The sequence below is a fragment of the Nannospalax galili genome, unplaced genomic scaffold, assembly GCF_000622305.1.
Source record: "Nannospalax galili isolate Female #2095 unplaced genomic scaffold, S.galili_v1.0 scaffold113, whole genome shotgun sequence".
Taxonomy (NCBI): domain Eukaryota; kingdom Metazoa; phylum Chordata; class Mammalia; order Rodentia; family Spalacidae; genus Nannospalax; species Nannospalax galili.
The window spans coordinates 5,478,419-5,498,768 of NW_008335444.1; the positions used below are offsets into that span (position 1 = coordinate 5,478,419).

A 20,350-nucleotide genomic window follows, 5' to 3' on the forward strand; every position below is an offset into this window, starting at 1 on the left:
CAGCACAGGAACTTGACTACACTATGGGAATCCTGTGAGTGAGATAAAAAATCAACCTACCAATCATCCTCCCTCTGTTACTGTTATTGCTTTTAGTTTGTTGTGCAGCTTCAGAGAATGGTGACAGAAACAGCAATCGGTCTCTTTCTAGACTTCTTTTTAGAATTTTCTAATCTTTATTTTATGTTTATGAGTGTTTTGCCTGCATATATATATATATATATATATATATATGCACCATGTATATGCAATGCCCACAGAGATCAGAAGGAGCCAGAAGAATATGTCAAATCCCCTAGAACTGGAGTTATTGATTGTTGTTAGCTGCCATGTGGATGCTGGGATCCGATCTCTGGTCCTCTTGCAAGAGCAACCAGTGCTCTTAACAGCTGAGTCATCTCTCCAGCCCCTCTTTCTAGACTTCTAAGCCAATATAATTTTGGCTACTGCAGTGATTTCTACATTAGTTCAAACTGATCATAAGTAGCAACTGGCTTCCCATGACTGCTGCATGGTGCGTTTTGTCTTCTAGAGACCCACACATTCACTAGGACTTGGCTATGATTCTACTCAGGGTTCTCACTTAGCTGTAGGATTGAACGAACTAGAATACCTTATGAATTATTACAAAACATAAAATTATGAAACAAAAGGAATATATAACTATAACTGTCCAGTCTGATTTTCAAATAGTTGTTGAGATTTTACATTTATTGTTAGAATTTACTCAGTGCAGTATTTTCTGTTATCATTTGGGAGTTGGTGCTCATTTTGCTACAGATATTTTCTGATATTTTAAAAAAGTATTTTATTGTGCTTTTGTACATTTCATACAACAGTTCTTAATGAAATTTAGACCCCTGCCCCCATCCATGTCCCACATTCCCCTATTTTCTGATATTTAATCTTTTCAATGTCTTTTCCTAGTCTTCCTACTCCAATTGTGACTATATCTCAGCTTTGTCTTCAGAACTGAAATTGATTACATCCTTGGATGGGTCCCTGAAAAATAGAATAAGTATGCCTCTTCCAAAAAGCAAAAAGTATATTCAGTTTGATGGAAAGGATCAACTATAGTTTGGATAAAGGAAAGGAAAGGAGTAAGGAAGAGGGAAAAGAAGAAATGGAAGGAAAAGACAGAAAAAGGACTCCATCGAGGGGTACAGTTCCCATTTGTCCACCAGAGGGAGATATATTAACTGGAGGCCAGGATGAAAGATTGTCCTAAACTGTGTGTCCTAACAGATGTGACTTTCTTTTTTTTTCTTTTTTTTTTTGTTTTTTTTAAGACAGGGTCTCCCTGTAGCCCCTGGAACTCACTATGTAGACCCCCGCCTCCATCTCACAGAGATCTGCCTGCCTCTGCCTCCTGATGCTTAAAAAAGGGATTAAAGTCATGTGCCACCACATCTGGCTATTTATTTTTGTGTGTGTGAATGTTTTGCCTTTATGCATGCAAGTACACCACATACATGCAATGTCCGAGAGGCAGAAGAAACCTGAAACTGGAGTTAGGGATAGTCATTAAGCTGCCATGTGGGTGCTAGGAACTGATTCCTAGGCCCTCTGCAAGAGCAACCAATGCTCTTAACCACTAAGCCATCTCTCCAGCCTCTCTTGTTGTTTTTAAGTGGAGTATTGTAATATAATTAAGATATGAAGATAGAAATGTATTACTTTATAAAAAGTTCTTCATTTTATACAATAACATCACAGGTGGGTCTGTTCTATTTATATCATGAATGTGTGTGGTGTGTGATATGTGTGGTGTATGTGTGTTGTACATGTAAGTGTGCAGGTGTGTGCACACATATGCATACATGTGGAACCCACAGCAGGATGTCAGGTGTCTTTCTCTATTGCTCTCCACCTTATGCTTTGAGACAGGAACTCTCACTGAACCAGAAACTCAATGCTTCAGCTAGGCTGACTGGCTAGACAGCTATTGGGATCCACCAGTCTCTCAGTGTTAGGGCTACAGGCACATGCAGTCATGCCTGGCTTTTTATAAGAATGATGGGGATTCAAACTCAAGTCCTCATGCTTGCAGAGCAAGTGCTCTTACCCACTGTATCATCTCCTTAGAGCAATACTTAAGATTGTTAGGACTTAATTGTAGTTAAAAATATTTTATTAGGGCTGGGCATAGTGTCATATACCTTTAATCCCAGCACTCGGGGCAGAAGCAGGTGGATCTCTGTGAGTTCCACACCAGCCTGGTTTTCATAATGAGTTTTAGGGCTGCCAGGACTGCATAGTGAGACTTTGTCTCAAGAACAAAACAAGGGGACTGGAGAGATAGCTCAGTGGTTAAGAGCACTGACTGCTCTTGCAGAGGGCCCAGGTTCGATTCCCAGCACCCACATGGTGGCTATGAGCCGTCCTTAACTCCAGTTCCAGGGGAATCCGATGCCCTCCTCTGACCTCCACAGCATTGCACCATGTGGGTGTGCTCACACACATGCAGGCAATACACTCATACACATAAAATAAAAATATTAAATAAAATATATTTAAAAAAGCAAAACAAAACTCCAGAAAATTTTATACTCTTACCTTCAAAAGGGAGAAGAAAAAATAAGTACAATAAGTATAACAAGAGCGTATTCTTCCTCTTTTCTGGAACCTCCAGGCTAGCCTCAAATAACCTTTCTGCCTCACCTGGAGTGTTAGGATTACTCATGTCTATGTGCAATCATACCTAGTTTTATGCAGTTCAGGACCCTGTACATGCCTGATAATCGCTCTATCAATTAAGCCACACCCCTAGTGCCAAGGCTGTATTCTTTTTCAATTTAAGCTTCAAAAACAAATGTAATTAATGACTCAAGCCTGTAATCCCAGTGCTTGAGATGTTGAAGCAGGAGGATCACTCTGAGTTCAAAGCTAGCTTGGGTTTCACAGTGAGTTCTGGGACAGTCTGACACTACAGAATGAGAACCTGCCTCAAAAACCAAACACACCAAACAAAAAGAAAAGGGAAAGAGAAAGAAGTGAAAGAGAATTTGGTCTTGGCCAATTGTAGCTTAATTACATGATGGAAAGCAAAGATTTCTTGTTTGGAAATGCGAAAAGAATATAGCCAAAGGGAAAAAAGCCCCAAAGAACATAGCCATAGCCTGGAGTGGTGACTCACACCTGTAATCTCAGCACTTGGAGGGCGGAGGCAAGAGGGTCAGGAGTTCATCTTTGGCCAACCTGGGTAAAAGAGACTCTGTCTCAAAACTAAACTAAACTAAATAGAATATAGCCAAAAACTAACATTTTTGGTCCTTGAAAGTTTTCTCTCACCTTTAAAATTCTTACTAGAAGACTACTACGTTTGTAGTGAAATATAAAGTTCAGCAGCTGTCACTTACTGGGATCATAGTATTAAAATAGTGCAGGAGGACTGCAAAGGGAGTTAAGCTTATGGTTAAGTAATCTTTCCTGATTTATCTGTTTGTTTGTATTTGAGACCATCTCCTTATGTAGTTTTGGCTGGCCCCAAACTCTTGATCCTCCAGGATTATAGGTGTGTGCCACCATGCCCAGTTTTTACTTTATTTTAATAACAATTTCTCTTTTTTTCTTTAGGCAAAATTCTACTTGGGAACTTTGGGCAATTTTAATTATCAGCAAGGAGTCTGAATTGGAATAAGAGGTTTTAGGTTGACAAACTACCAAGAAATCTCGTAAAATATTTTGTTTTTATTTTATTGAGATAAGAGTGTAGGGTAGTCCAGGCCAGTCTGGAACTGCCTATGTAGCAAAGGATGACCTTGGACTTGTATTCTCCTGCCTGCACTTTCCAAGGGCTGAAAGTACTTGCCAGGACTATACTTCCCTCTCTCCCTCCCTCCTTCCTTTCTTCCTCCTCCTTCTTTTGGGGGGTGGGGGTGGGTTTGAGACAGAGTCTCATTCTATGGCCCAGGCTGACCTGGAACTCACTATATAGTCCAGGCTACCTTAAACTCAGAGCAATTCTCCTACTTAGTGCTGGAATTACCAGTGTGAGCCACTGTAACCAGTCTTTTTCTTCAGTGTATAATTCCAGGTTCATTCTAGTGGAAAATAAGAATGGGCAAATGTTCACAAGTCAGGATTTAACAGTTTTTCTTTATAATAATCATTTCACATTTCAAATTTTTGATGAGAAATTTCAAACATGCAGGAAAGAGTGGGAATGTGGGATATAGGAATTGGGACTATATAGGAATAATATCTGAGAATCTTTTTTGGAACTGGATTGTGTCATATTGAAAGTATTTATGTAAAACTTGTAATACTGTATGTGTATATGTGCTTTTCCCCATGCACATTCACAATACTGCAATTAATGAGTGCCAATAACGCTCTAAATTTTAAACGAGGATATGAATTCTAGTCTTTCTGGTACTTTATGTTTAGTCCTTCCGTCTAGAAAATAATGATAATAACTGCTGCTTTTTCATTCTAAAAGTGTAGAGTGATGATCAGGGAGCTAAGATTAGTTAGTAGTCATAACAACAATAAACTACGACTCCCAAAATGCCTAGAGAAAGAGGCTGCCGCTGGTCGGGGAAGATAGTTGCAGCTTCAGGGTAAAGGTGACTCCGCTAAGTCCGGCGGCGACGGGTGCAGCCGGTTCTTGACTGATTTCTAATGCATCCAGGGACTTGTAGTTCTCTTACAACCATAGCGTGCCCTTAGGGGCGGTCTCTTACTACAAGTCCCTTGATGACAAGGGGCTTGGGCAGCGCCTGCGTGCTGAAACTGAAGGAGCGGTGTGGGCGGGCCTCTGGCAGGAGGAGTAAAGATGGCGGCGCGGGGTCCTCCGCCTTCTGTTCCTGGCTGAAGCCCTCTTAGGGAGGCGGCAGCGGCCACACCAGCCTACCAGCAGTCTGGTGGTGGTAGTTTCGGCAACAGCTGCTGAGGCTCGAGCCATGGCGGAGCTGGAGCACCTTGGAGGGAAGCGAGCAGAGTCGGCGCGAGCGCGGCGGGCTGAGCAGCTGAGGCGCTGGCGAGGTTCCCTGACTGAGCAGGAGTCCGCCGAGCGCCAGGGCGCGGGGCGGCAGCTGCAAACCAGGCGCCGGAGCCCCCGGGTCCGCTTCGAGGACGGCGCAGTCTTTCTGGCTGCCTGCTCTAGCGGGGACACGGACGAGGTGAAAAAGCTTCTGGCAAGAGGTGCCGACATCAACACGGTCAACGTGGACGGCTTGACAGCCCTGCACCAGGTAGAACTCCTTTCGGTGGTCCTGAGTCTCCTACCGCCCAGCCTGTGGCTCTGCGATCCGCCCCACGGAGAGTAGCATTAGGGTCAGCGCAGAGCCCTCTTGCCTGGACCATGCCACTTCTTTCACTCACTCGTTTTCATTCTTGACCACGTTCTTTCACTCAGTCTTTCCGATCCCAGGGTTAAGGTCTTTACCTGAAGGAGTGGTGTCACCCCATGCCTAGTCAGTGTTTGTATTTCCCTCCACCTACTTGGGTTGTCATGGTGACTGGTGATTTGATCCTTGGTGGTATCCCTGTAGATTAGTCGCCTTCAATTCTGTCTCGTGCCTGTACACTGTGCCACTAATATGCTTAGTTAGCATCATTAGTGTGATACCCTTTCAGAAAATTCAGTTTTCTGTTTGTGTGACCCCGTTATGGAATGTCTTGGGTCAGTTAGGGAGTAAATCCCTCTATTGTATTAAGACAAACAGACACATTTGATTTGCTGATTTGTAGTTTATCTTCTCCCACCATAGCTTTTGGAACACACTTGACCTCATCGTTATGGGTCTTATTACAGCATTGCTATTTAATCTCAAGGACAGAATCACTTCTGTTTGATACTTAGGGAATATTCTTTCAATTTTTATTTCTAATGCCCTCTGTAGAAAGACTATCTTTTAAAAAAAGGGAAGTGATTATCTATCTATCTATCTATCTATCTATCTATCTATCTATCGATTGCAGGTCCTGAGGCCTCTGTGCTCCATAATAACACCTTTACTTCTCTTATGCAATGCTATTCTCCCTATACTGACTGTCATAAGTAACTCCACCCTCTCTCCCCAGTTGAACTTTATCAGTTATTTTGGTAAGCTGAGAGCTGGGCACCTACTCCCTCCCTCCCTCCCTCCCTCCCTCCCTCCATCCATCCTCTTCTGTCTGATTACTCCAGCTAAAATTCATTCAAATGTTTATTTTTTGAACAGAACTAGCATTTCTTTTTTAAAATCTTATCACTCATTTTCCTCACCAGGTAGCTGAGGATGGGCTTAAATTTCTCCTGATCCTGCTACATCCCCTTCCCCTGCGCTGGAATTATAGGTATGCACCATGATGCCCAGTTTACGCAGTGCTTGGGATTTGAACCCAGAACTTTGTACATGCCAAGTAAGCACTTTACCAACCGAGCCACATCCTAAGCCCTCTTTCTTATTTTTCTGTTGCTTTATGTGTAAGAATCTACTTTAAAATAATAATTCAAGTTTATGTTAAGCCACTTCCCTAAATATATTTAGCTAGCAGTTTAAAATTGTTCTGATTGCTCTCTTCATGTAGAAGAAACTTCTCCTTTTACCCTATTTTATCCAGTGCCCATCTAAAGTAGCAACCAATATTTGTATAGTGCCTTGCTGTTTAGGAATGATTTTGCATGTTTCACCTTATGTGAATCTTTAAAATTTTATGTGTATAAATGTGTGTTTTGCCTGCATGTATGTAAGTGGTCCACTATTCAGAGAACTCAGAAGAGGGCATTGGATCCCCTGGAACTGGAATTACAGACAGTTGTTAGCTGCCACATGGGTGCTGGGAACCAAACCCAGGTCCTCTGCAAGAGCAGCCAGTGTTCTTTACCACTGAGCCATCTCACCAGCCCCCTGCTATTCCTAATTTTATGCAGTGCTGGGAATTGAATGCAGGGCTTCATGCTAGGCAAATACTCTACCAACTGAGCTGCATCTCCAGCCTTCTACCTTAGTTTAAAAAATTTTTAAATTTGTGTGTGTGTGTGTGTGTGTGTGTGTGTGTGTGAGTATGTGTATATGTGAGTTCTGTCTCTTACGTGCCAGAACACGGTGTGGAATGTCATGTATATGTATGTGCACTGTGAGTGTGCAGGTGTCCTAGGAGGCTAGAAGAGGGTGTTAGATCCCCTGGAATTAAAGTTACAGGCAGTTGTGAACTCTTTGATGTGGGTGCAAGGACCTGAACCCAGGTCCTTTACTAGAGCAGCAAGGACCAACTTCTCCACCTTATTTTTTGAGACAGGCTGTCTTACTGAACCAGGAGGCCATAGATTCAGCTCTACCCATTGGCTCGCAAGACCCATGAATCCTCCTGTCTCAGCCTCCACTGCACTGGCATTACAGGTGCACAAAGACAAGCCCTTTTTTTTTTTTCTGTCTTTTTGTCTTTTTGAGACAGGGTCTCCCTGTAGTCCAGCTGGCCTGGGACTTGCAATTAGACCAGGCTGGCCTCAGTCTCACAGCCTGAGAAGTCATTCATTAATAGGTCTCCGTCCCTTTTGAGTTAACTGTTTCCCCTTTTCTTTCTGAGCCCTTATCATGAAACTGATTACCCTGGTGCCTCTTCTTTTGTCTTTACTGACACCCCAGATTGTAAAGTGCAATGTCTCTCAGTTAATGTATTCTTCACAGTAATCTCTTGAAGTAGGAGAGGAAGGGGATGATAGCTATGGATATTTTTTTTGTTTTGTATATACAAATATTCTAGAGGAATTCCTCACATTTATAGGGTTGGCAATGTGTTAAATTGGATAAATATACTCAGTATTAGACAAGTCAGTTAAAGATTAGGCTGCTCAAAAATTTGACATCACCTTCTGTTATTATTTTTGCGATTTTTTTTTTTTTTTTGTCTTTTTGAGACAGGTTCTCCCTGTAGCCCCAGCTGTCCTGGAACTCACTATGTAGACCAGGCTGGCCTTGAACTCACTGAGATCCACCTGTCTCTGTCTCCCCAAGTGGCTTTTTTTTTTTTAAGATGGGGGTCTCACACTGTAACCCAGGCTAGCCTGAAACCCACTGTGTAGCCCAGACTAACCTTGAACTCATGGCAATTTTCCTACATCAGTTTTTCAGGTGCTGGGATTATAGATGTCAACCACTTTACCTTGCATATTCTATTGAGCAATCATCTCTTTGAATCAAGAACAAGGGGCTTCATTGGCTTAAGAATTCTTATCATCCAACTGACAAAGAGCTGCATTGTGTTTCTCCATGATCTGATGGCTTCTTTTGGTATATACAAAATTGTCAAAATGTGAGACTGGAGCTGCCAGTAACCAAGCCACCCCTATTACTACCAACTAATCTGTGAAATGGAGAGTGAGTCATATAAGTGAACAATTTGGTTACACTATCCATTTGTTAGATAAGCATGGTATGCATTACCTGGACAATTGCTTCTCCCCTTGGTTTTGGCCATGGCCACTTGAACATCCATGGATTATCATTTTGACACGTTGGAAGAAGTCCCTATATAGGGACTATTTTGGGGGGGGCAATTTTTCTCTTCTCCCAAGGTCACGTAGACAGTTTGCATCGAAGGTTGTAGTGCCTTGATACTACTTTTGACTTAGAAGCCTGTTTTTGGAGCTCTTGCTGAGACCACAAGGTGCTTAAGTCAAAGACAGCAAGTTCTAGGAGCCCTGTTAATAATGTTTGACATAGACTACTGGAGTATAACGTACTCAAGGGCTAGACCAACAATGATGAAAGCTTTGAGAACGAAGATAAACTATGTACAAACACACACGCGTGCGTGCGCGCGCACACACACACACACACACACACACAGTCTCTCTATATAACATTTAAATTTTTTTTTTTTGGTCTTTTTGAAGCAGGGTCTCCCTGTAGCCTCAGCTGTCTTGGAACTCATTATGTGAACCAGGCTGGCCTTGAACTAACAAAGATCCGCCTGCCTCTGCCTCCCAAGTGCTGGGACTACAGGCGTGTGCCACCATGCCTCACATAAAATTTAAATTTTAAGGTAGCTTACAAAGTGTTAGCTATCATAATGGCTTTTTTTCTTTTTTTTGTTTGGTTTGGTATTTGTTTTTTTTGAGACAGGGTCACACTTTGTAGCACTGGCTGCCCTGCAGCTCACAATGTAGACCAGGCTGGCCAGTAACTCACAGAGATCCATCTGCCTCTACCTTCCTAGTGCTGGGATTAAAGGTGTGTGCCACTATATTTGGCTCCTTTTTTGATATTTTAAAATAAATTCATAATGGTCCTTTTATAATTTTTTTTTATTATTTTTATTTTATGTGTATGAGTGTATTGCCTGCATGTAGGTAAGAGCACCTGTGTTGTGCAGTGCCCGCGGAGGACAGAAGAGGCTGTCGGATCCCCTGGAACTGGAGTTACGGATAGTTGTTAGCTGCCATGTGGGTGCTGGGATTCAAAGCTGGGTCCTCTGCAAGAACAACCAGTGTTCTTAACCGCTGAGCCATCTCTCCAGCCCCCATAATGGTCCTTTTAAACCGTTGGTTTTCTTTTGCTGTGCCTCCTGTCCCGCTCCCCGCCTCTTGCATTTCCCCTCTTTTGCTTTTATGTCACGTGTCTTTTGCACCCTTCTTCTTTGGCACCTGTTTTTAACCATCTCTTTGTTTCCTAGTTTTTAAATTTTCTACTCTTTATAAGAAATGTGCATGCTGATAATTCCATGCCTATCAGTATCTGTTGAATTTCCTTATTCAATGGTAGATTATCACTGCTTGTCATGGTGTCCTCAGCATTATAGACTTGGGTGCCTGAGGCTTATATTTACAGTAGTCTCAGATTCCAAATTTGGACCCTGAAGAGAGTGGAATTCAGACTTCTACCATTCTTTTGTTTGAAACAGCTCTCACCATTAGCCTATGTCACCTTAGATTTCTGAATCTTCCTGCTTCTTGAGTGCTGGAATTCCAAGTATGTGCTGCAATGCCAGCTACTCCTGTCATTTTAGAACTGCTTCAGCCTGATCTATAACTTTAGAGAAGTTAAAATGGCAATGGCATGTTTCTCTGGAAGAGAAGTGAGGAATGGGGAAGACGAGGAGAGGATAGATAGGTGACCAATTTATATTCATCAGGAAACAAGACAAAGATGACAGTGCATTCAGTTCAATAGAAACGAGTATGTTGTGTGCTAACTTATGTGTAAAAATAAATTTGTCTTCTAGTCCTCCCTCTTTTATTCCAGTTTATTACTTATTTCTCTCATGGTTCCTTCCACCTGTGAAGTTGCATTAGCCCGAGTATTGATTTATTCTGCTTAGTGTCGGGATGTGTGGCAGTATGGGACTCTGAAAATTCTGTTGGCTTCTTCATGATTGTATCTGTAGCCCTGTCGTTCATCCTGCATCATTTTAGTAGCATTCCCAGTTAAGTTGTTTAATATGATGCATCAGACTGTGTTGAGCATTTGGCCTCCTGCCATGTGTCAGCACCAAGTTTCCATGCCTTTATAAGCCTCAGCCACATTTGAACATTATATAGTTTTTAGAAGTACACATGCAGTTGACTTTCATTTGTTCCCTAGCCAAATTTCTCCTTGTAGTTCTTTTTATTCATTCTTATTCACATCCCTCTTCTCTCTTACCCCTCCTTCCCTTCCTTCCTTCCTTCATTAGTATGTGCATGCACATGTGTGGAGAGGTGCGTTTGGAAGTCAGAGGACAACTTTCAGGAAGTTGGTTCTATGCCCCTACGATGTGGGTCCCAGGACTGAACTCAGGTCGTCAGCCTCAGCAGTAAGCATCTTTGCCTGCTGAGCCATCTTGCTATCCCCATTTTAAAATATTTTAAAATTTGTGTGTATTTTTTAAGACATAGAGGTTATTTCCAATTTTAGTAACAATAAATCAAATTGCTATTGTTTGCAGGGTCTCATCATATATCTTTAGGATGACCTTGAACTTGCTATCTTTGTAACTCAGCCTCTTTTGACTTCTAGGATTATATGTATATGCTATCTTGCTTGGACTAAGATAAATTTTATAGATTGTGAAATTCACCCTTTAATGTAGAGTTCCATGAGTTTTGACACAGGTGTATAGCCTCCACCATAATCAGGATATAGACTACTACCATTACCCCCACAATTCCTCTCTTCCTTCCTCCCTTCCTTAATGGAGTGAATATAGATTTATTAAGGAAAAGTGAAAAAGAACTCCAAGAGCAGGAATCTCCAAGGGAGGAATATCCTACCCTCTTAATTTCTATGTGTTCCTTTGTAGACAGACCTCTTTTATTAACCCCAGCTCATGACAGCCTGTCCTGGTTTGTTTCTTCATTGCTGTGACAAAATACTCTGACCAATACCAACTTGGGGAGGAAAGGGTTTATTCAGCTTACATCTCCCAGGTCACAGTTCATCAGGGAGCCCAAGGCAGGAGCTCAGGACAGGAACCTGGAAGCAGGAGCTGGAGCACAAGCCATGGAGGAATGCTGCTTACTGGCTTGCTCCCCTGGCCCCTGCTCAGCTAGTCTGACTTTGTGGGTGGGGATCTTAAGTCTCTCTCTTACCAAAATCCCTTTACTTGCAACCATTCCTTTTCTGCTCTGTAAAATTCCTGTCTTTGTTTCCTAATGCCTTGCATTTGTATGCTGTCTCAAATCACGACCTGCTATTAATCAGAACGATCCGAACTGACTGGCTCCCTACCGGATTTCACAGGTCCTGTCAAAAATAAGAACGCTGGAGTTGGACAGATGGCTCCGTGGATAAGACCAAGTGAAGCCTTTTGAGAGGACCCGGGTTTGAGTCCCAGCGCCCACATGGTGGCTAACAACCATCTGTAACACCAGTTCCTGGGGACCCGAAGCCGCCTTCTGACCTCCTCAGGCATTGCATGACATGGATACACTTACATATATGCAGGCAGTACAGTCATACACATAAAATAAAAATAATAAAATATTTTTTAAAAAACCAAAAACGGGGCTGGAGAGATGGCTCAGAGGTTAAGAGTGCCAACTGCTCTTGCAGAGGACCCGGGTTCGATTCTGGTGGCTATGAACCATACTTAACTCCAGTTCCAGGGGAATCTGAAGCCCTCTTCTGACGTCTGCAGCATTGCATGACATTGGTGCACTCACATACATGCAGGCAATACACTCATGCACATAAAATAATAAAAATAATAAAATATAAATAAAAAACCCAAAAACTTAAAACCCCCAGGAATGAAGTAACAGCTCTGTGGCAACCAATGTTAGCTTTATGAGAAACTGCCGGGTTGGAGAGATGGCTCAGCAATTACGAGCACTGACTAGCCTTGCAGAGGATCTGAGTTCGATTCTCAGCACCCACATGGCAGCTAATAGCCGTCTGTAACTCTAGTTCCAAGGGATCCAACGTCTTCTTCTGACCTCTGAGGGCATTACATGACACGGGTCCATCTACCTACATGCAGGCAATACACCCATACACATAAAATAAAAGCAATAAGTAAAAAATATTGAAAAAAGAAACTGCCATGTAGTTTTTCAGAGTGGCTCTACTCTTTTGTATCCCAGACAGCAATGCAAGAATTCAAGTTGCTTTGCATTCTTGTCTTGCTTGGCTTGGGTTGCTTTAACCAAGTACCATAACCTAGTAAACAACAAGCATTCATTTCTCCCAGCTCTGCAGTATAGAAGTTTAATGTTGGGGTGCCAGCAGAGTTCTTGGTGAGGCTTCTCTTTCTAGTTACAGGCATATATCTTTTGGTCTTTTTGAATAAGGGTCTCCCTGCAGCTGCAGCTGACCTGGAACTCATGTAGACCAGGCTGGCCTCGATCTCACAGTGATCTGCCTGCCTCTGCCTCCTAAGTGTTGGGATTAAAGGTGTGCACCACCACGCAAGTGTCTTTTAGCTGGATCTTCACAGAGAGAGCAAGGTTAAATTCTCCCTCCCTCTCTCCCTTCCTCCCCTGCCTCGATATTAGGATTTCAGCATATGAATTAGGAAGATACATAAACCATTCAGTTCCTAACATCCTTGCCTGAGACAGGGTTTCCCTGTAGCCTCAGCTGGCCTAGAACTCACTATATAGACCAGGCTGGCCTTGAACTCACAGAGATCTGCCTCCCAAGTGCTTGGACTAATACTGGCTTTTTTTTTTTTTTTTAAGACAGTCTATCTCAGGGTCCTAACATGAGTTCCTCCCTGCCCCCATCTTCCTTTAAGACAATTAGGAGGGGCTGACCTCTGCCTGATACCTGTAAATTCCCCAGAAAGGACTGTGTCTGTGAGTTCTGAGATACCACTAAACTGCAGAATGTTCTACTCTTAAGGCTAACTGCTTATCTTGCTTCTGTACACTTGCTTTGCTTGCCCATGCAGTTACAGGCTGTTGATTGGTGAATTCAAATTCTGCTGTGCAAACCTGATTGGCTTACAGATGTTCTGTTTGAACAGTGCTTTCTGTAATCCTATAAAAACCCTGGCCAGCCATTGTTCTGGGTTGCTTCTCTTCCCAAGATACACAGCCTGGCCGGTTGTAATAAACTCTTGCCTTGCTACTTTCTACCAAAGTGGTATTGGTGACTTTGTTCAATTGCAGACCCGTAACACTTGCTATGTGGCTCAGGTTGGTTACACTATCCTGCCTCCACCCTCAGCTTCCTGAGTGCTGATGTTACAGGCATGTGCCACCAGGCCTAGCTTAAAGCCATTTTCATACTTTTCTAGTAATATGTTTATTAAGTGTCTTAGAAATAACAGTAGCAGCTGCTTTGGCGATGATATTGCTGCAGGACTAAGTACTTCCAGTGTATTAACTCATATGTACTGTTCAAGAAAACCCTCAGGAGATGGGACTTGTATCATCATGTGGGTTTTACAGAGATGGGAAGCAGACTCTGCTCAAGGCCATAGGATAAATAGCAGTCAGAATTTGTGTCCAGGCAGTCTTGGCTGTAAAGCCCATTCTTTTAATGCATTATTAGTATATATTGTGTTATATTGCCTCTTTTTTTTCTTTTTTTTCCAAAGCTGGACATTGTAGAACATATCTATAGTCCCAGCATTCAGGAAGCTGAAGTAGGACTATCTTGAGTTTGAGCCTAGCTTGGGCTACATAAAGAAATCTTCTCTTTTAAAAAGAAAAAAAAAGTATAAGGCCGGGTGTAGTGGCACACACCTTTAATCCCATCACTCAGGAGGCAGAGGCAGGTGGATCTCTCTGAGTTGCAGGCCAGCTGGGACAACAGGGAGACCCTGTCTCAAAAAAGAGAAAAAAAAAGTATAAAGAAAAAATTTAGAGTGACTCAAAATCAGGTTGGTTAGAGGTGAGTACTAGTAATATTTTAGTGTATTCCTTTCAGGGTTTTCCCTCTAAATGTTCATTATACTGAATATATGTGTAAATAATATGTTTATATAGCTAGGATCATACATTCTTCTGACTTATTTCCCCTGTAATCTTTTTCCTATACCATTGAATATGATGAGAGTAAAGTTTTATATACTTTAATCTTTGCATATTGCATTAGTCACTTTCCTGTTGCTGTAATAGAAACACCATGACTAAGGGAAATTTTAAAAGGAAGAGCTTATTTAGCTTACGGTTCCAAAGGGACCAAGAGTCCATCATGGTGGGGAGGCATGGTGGCAGAGGTGGCTGGAGGAGGAGCAGAAGCTAAGCACTCACATCTTTTTTAAAAAATTTTTTTAATTTTATGTGTATGCGTGTATTGCCTGCATGTAGGTAAGTGCACCCATGTCGTGCAATGCCCGCAAAAGTCAGGAGAGGCTGTCAGAATCCCCTGGGACTGGAGTTACAGACAGTTGTTAGCTGCAATGTGGGTGCGGGGATTCAAACCCAGGTCTTCTGCAAGAACCACCAGTGTTCTTAACCGCTGAGTCATCTTTCCAGCCCCAGCACTCACATCTTAAGCAGGCATGGGAAACTGGAGAGTGACTTAAGATTTGGCAAGGTTTAAGAACTCTGTAAGCCTGCCCCCAGGCTTCCTCTAGCAAGGCCACACCTTCTAAGACCTCCCAAAGCAGTACCACCAACTGGGGACAAAAATGTCAGAATACTTGGAACCTATGGGGGACATTCTCATTCAAACCACCACACATATGTACCAAGATTATTTTATTTTTTGTTTATTTTTCCATGACAAGGTCTTACTATGTAGCCCCGGCTGGCCTGGAGCTTGCTGTATAAACAAGGCTGGCCTCAAATTCACAGAGATCTGCTGGCCTCTGCCTCCTGAGTGCTGGGATTAAAGCCCCATGTACCACTACACCCCACAAGATTGTTTTTTTATTAGAGCTTTTATTAGATTTTTTTTTTTTTTTTTTTTGAAACAGGGTTTCCTAGTAGCCCCGGCTGGCCTGGAGCTCACTATGTAGACCAGGCTGGGCTTGAACTCACAGAGATCCACCTGCCTCTGCCTCCCAAGTCCTGGGACTACAGGTGTGTGCCACCATGCCTGGCTTGAGCTTTTTTTAGATTCTTAATTTATAACTAGTATTGAATGAATTCCTGATGGTAGACTCTGTGTGTGTGTGTGTGTGTGTGTGTGTGTGTGTGTGTAGATATATAGATATGTATATACATATACATGTATATCAAATTCTGCCCTCAGAGAACCAATAGCCTATTTTGGAAGCAGATAAAGAAAAGACCCCAAGTTCTTAGAATGGTAAGTTTTAGAATATGTAGGCAAGAATGTACTCCGAAGTGGAGGACCTTATTAAGGTAGTCTGTAACAGTAGAGCCATGGGGCAAAGTATTGGAATGAGGGTGGTGTGTAAGCAAGATGCACTGGGGAATCATAATGGAGGTGTTTGGTGGGTTGGACACAAGAGTGGGAAATGCCAGTCCTAGAGGTCTTTGAACATCAAACATAGAGCCCAGGAGGTTTGGTGAACTCTCTTGGTAGAGAGCTTTTGTGATCTCAAGCAGGGACTTTATACACCAAAGCCTCAGATTTCAAACTGAAAATCAGGGACAGAATGAAAGAACTTGCTAGGTGAGTAATTATAAGAGTTAAAAAAAAAAAAAGGTAACATAGTTCTAACCCCTGAGTCTGAAAGAATTGTGATAGTTGGGCAGAAACAGAATTCATTGCATCACTGCATTACTGGACTGTGGTTGTCTAAAGACAGAAGTAGAAATGGCCCATAAAGTATATAAGTCTCTCTTCTCCGGGCTTGTTTCCTAATGTTTAAATGGTGGCGGTGCAGGCCTGTAATCTCAGCTACTTGGAGGTGGAGGCAGTAGGATTGAAGTTCAAGGCCTGGCTGAGCCACAGAGTGAGTCCAAAGTTAGCCTGGGCAATTTATTGAGACTCTTGTCCCAAAAGAAAAAAAAGAAGGCTGGGGTGTATTTCAGTGATACTGAGTATCTACTTAGTATGCAGGAGGCCCTAAGCTTTGAGGGGGGCGGAGGGGAGGGGAGAAGTTGAAGCAGTGAATATGGCAGATGGGAGAAAAATACACACAGAGATAATTCAGTGGTAGACAGAAGATGCAGATATGCAACTTGGAGCTGACAGAGAGAGGCTTCCCCAAAGATGTCACTGTCCTCCCCATGAATGTTTTATCCTTCATGGTAAAAGATTTTGCAGATGTGATTGAAATAAGGGTCCTGAGATGGGAAGAGTAGCCTGCTTACCCCAGTGAACAAGGGACCTTGTAAGAGGAAGGCAGCTCAGTGCATAGTATGTACTTACATGAAATGTGACACAGTATCATGTACAATGAATATATACACTGAACATTATTTTTTGAAAAGGAAGAGGGACGGCAGGGGAATATACTAATTAGTAGGAAATTTGAAGAAAGAATCAAAAGCCTGGGAACATTCTGAGGATGGGGCAGTGAGCCAAGGAATGAAGGTAGCCTATAGAAGCCAAGAAAGGCAGAGAAGAAGATTCTCCTTCAGAGTCTCTGGAAGGAGTCAACCATTTTTATTTTAATCTTTAAAATGAATTATTAAAAATATTTTGTCTGGGGCTGGAGAGATGGTTCAGTGGTTAAGAACACTGACTGTTCTTGCAGAGACCTGGGTTTGAATGCCAGCACCCACATGGCAGCTAACAACTGTCTGTAACTCCAGTTTTAGGGGATCCAACAGCCTCTTCTGTCTTCCACGGGTATTGCACAACATGGGTGCACTTACCTACATGCAGGCAATACATACATACACATAAAAAAATAAAATATTTAAAAATATTTTTTCTTTTTTAAGATTTATTTTTTTAAATTATGTGTATATAGCTGGGCTGATGGCACTCCTTTAATCCCAGCATTTGGGAGGCAGAGGCAGGCAGATTTCTATGAGCAAGTTCCTGGACAGCAGGGGCGGCAGGTCTCAAAACAAAATAAAAAACTAAAGAAACAAAAATTAGGAATATGTGTGTGGGTATTGTGCATTGCAGGTACCTGCAGATGCCAGAGTCATTGGATATCCCTGGAGCTGGAGTTACAGATGCCCAACATGGGTGCTGGGAACTGAACTCAGATCCTCTGCAAGAGTAGTATGTGCTCTTAACCACCCTCACCATCTCTCCAGCCCGTTTTTGCTTCTTTGAGACAGGATCTCGTGTAGACCCGTCTGTTTTTGAACTTGCCATGTAGCTGAGAATGACCTCAAATTCCTGATCCTCCTCCTCCTACCTCCCAAGTGCTGGGATTACAGGCATGAGCCACCTTGTCTGTTTCAGAAACCAGCAAATTTTAATTCAAATCACTGAGACTGATTTCAGATTTCTGACCTCCAGAAGGGTGGGGTAATAAAAGACTTTATACAGGTTCAATAAAATGTTTTTATCCTGTAAATCAGTCTTTCTGTTGACTTCTGGAAAAAAGTAGATATCTTACCAATATGAATGTAATTTAAATTAGGCCCCTGTTCTAGTTTTTTTTTTTTTTTTTTTCAATTGCTGTAACAAAATACCTAGACCAATACCAACTTGGGGAGGAAAGGGTTTATTTAGCTTACATCTCCTGGGTCATAGTTCATCACTATGGAGCCCAAGGTAGGAACTCAGGGCAGGAACCTGGAAGCAGGAGCATAGGCCATGGAGGAAGCTACTTACTGGCTTGCTCCCCTGGCCCATGCTCAGTCTGCTTTCCTTATACAATACAGAACAACCTGCCCAGGGGTAACACTGCCCACAGTGGGCTGAGCCCTCTCACATCACTCAAAAATCAAGAAAATACTCCACAGACATGGCCCACAGGCTAGTCCAATGGAGGAAATTCCCCAATTCCTTCAAACCAGATATGTCAAATTGACAACTAAAACTATCTAGCATAGCCCCCCAAAATGTGTGACAAGATTCCTTGAAAGATGATTTCTAGCTAGTTACAATGGTTTTATTATTGGTTAGTTGCCTTGTTTTTTTTTTTTTGGTCTTTTTTGTTATTTTGTCTTTTTCTTTTTTTCTTTTTTTCAGAGCTGAGAACTGAACCCAGGGCCTTGTGCTTGCTAGGCAAGCGCTCTACCACTGAGCTAAATCCCCAACCCCTTCATTATTGGTTACATTAAGAATGTTTAGAATATTAAAGCTGATGGAGGTGCAGTGAGATTATATTCCTAGCATTGCTAGGCTGATTAATTGTGTTGATTAGAGTCTTCCCAGCTGGCCTGCCTTGTCCCCCACTCAAGAGTGCCCACCTCCCACTCAGCAGTGCCTTCCCTGGAAGGCAGCCTGGAGGGAGCAGTCTAGGTAGGTCAGGCCAACAGCTTCCTTTGCCACTAACAAGTTCTCTCCTTTACTTATTTAGTGTTGACTTTTGCCTGGTGCTGTGCTTCTTGTTACTTTTTGGCTTAGCAGTAGATACATTTTAGAAACTAAGTGAATTTTGAGAAGGGTCCCCAAAAGTTTGGTTCTAACATCATTTATATAGGAAATTGGCTACATAGTTCTTGTTTTCTTTTATTACTATTTTTTTTTTTTGGTCTTTTTTTTTTGAAACAGGGGTTCCTTGTAGCCCCAGCTGTCCTGGAACTCACTATGTAGACCAGGCTAGCCTCAAACTCACAGAGATCTGCCTGCCTCTGCCTCCCAAGTGCTGGGGTTAAAGGCATGTACCACCATGCCCGGCTTATTACTATTATTCTTTAATTTTATATATTAGTAGTATTAGTATTGTGTGTGTGTATGATGTATGCGTAGGTGGGGGGCTTATGTGCCATGACGTGTGGGGGTGAGAGTCAGTTTTTTCCTTCCATTGTGGGTTCTGGAAATTGAACTTAAGTTGTCAGGCTTTCACAGCAGGTGCTCTTACCTGCTGAGCCATCTCACTGGTCCCTATTTAGTTATTGTTTTGAGACAATCTCTTAGGTTGGCTTCAAACTCATTATGTAGCTGAGGATGACCTTGAACGTTTTCTTTTTAAAATTACATTTTATTTATTTATTTATTTATTTATTTATTTATTTAATGTGTGTGTGTGTATGCACCTGTGTGCCACAGTGCCAGTGTGTAGGTCAGAGTATAACTTGTGGGGTTGGTTCTCCCCTTCCACTATATGGGTCCTGGGGTTGAATTTAGGTTGTAAGGCTTAGTGTCAGGTGCCTTTACCACTGAGCCATCTTACCCACCTAGCACCTTGAATCCTCCTGCCTCATCTTTCTAGTACTTGGATTATAGATGCATACCACCATGTCCAGCTTTACATAGTAATTTTTAAAAAATCTGGCATTCTGAGTAGTGAGAGGGATGCTGTTTCTATGTTTGTGGATGAAAATTATCATTTATCTCTACCTAAAGATGATAAAAATGAGGGCTTGGTAATCTTTTATAGATCTTTCATGGCTCAACACAGTAATAAAAAGCTAAATTAATGATCTTGACCCAGAATTGTATGTTGGATATGGAATTGAAAGCTAATATGGATTACTAATTCATAGCTTGCTCAGTTTTTGTCTTTTTGTTGTTGTGTGTATATAAATATGTCGATATTTTCCACTTAAATTTTTTGAAATTTATTTTTATGTATGTAAGTGCACTTGTGTTGTGTAATGCCTGAGGAGACCAGAAGAGGGTGTTGGACCCCCTGGAGCTGGAGTACGGATGGTTTTTAGCCGCCATGTGGGTGGTTGGAACCCAACTGGGGACCTCTGCAAGAGCAGCCAGTGCTCTTAACCACTAAGCAGTCTCTCCAGCCTCCTCCCCCTGCTTTTGAATTTAAAAATTGTTTAGATCTCAAGTTGTAATGAATTTGACTAAATTTTTTTTGCAGGGGGGCGGACACAGAGATTTTATTTTTTATCTTTTTTTTTTTTTGTATTTTTGAGACAGGGTCTCCCTGTAGCCCCAGCTGGTCAGGAACTCACTACGTAGACCAGGCTAGTCTCAACTCACAAGAGAGCTGCCTGCCTCTGCCTCGCAAGTGCTGGGATTAAAGGTGTACACCAGCCCCCTTTTGT

General features: G+C 42.3%; 1 protein-coding gene across 7 annotated transcripts in view; it reads left to right on the top strand.

Moving 5' to 3' along the window:
* Positions 1-4,752: 4,752 nt before the first annotated feature.
* Positions 4,753-20,350, top strand: part of Ppp1r12b (protein phosphatase 1 regulatory subunit 12B) — a 264,563-nt gene continuing 248,965 nt past the window's right edge. For all 7 annotated transcript variants that reach the window (XR_003849129.1, XM_029562176.1, XM_029562177.1 and 4 more), the window contains exon 1: positions 4,753-5,195. Coding sequence is in view for 6 of the 7 variants with exons in the window: in XM_029562176.1 (XP_029418036.1) it covers positions 4,905-5,195 (291 nt within the window). In the remaining variant the exon portion in view is untranslated. The remainder of the gene's footprint in view (positions 5,196-20,350) is intronic.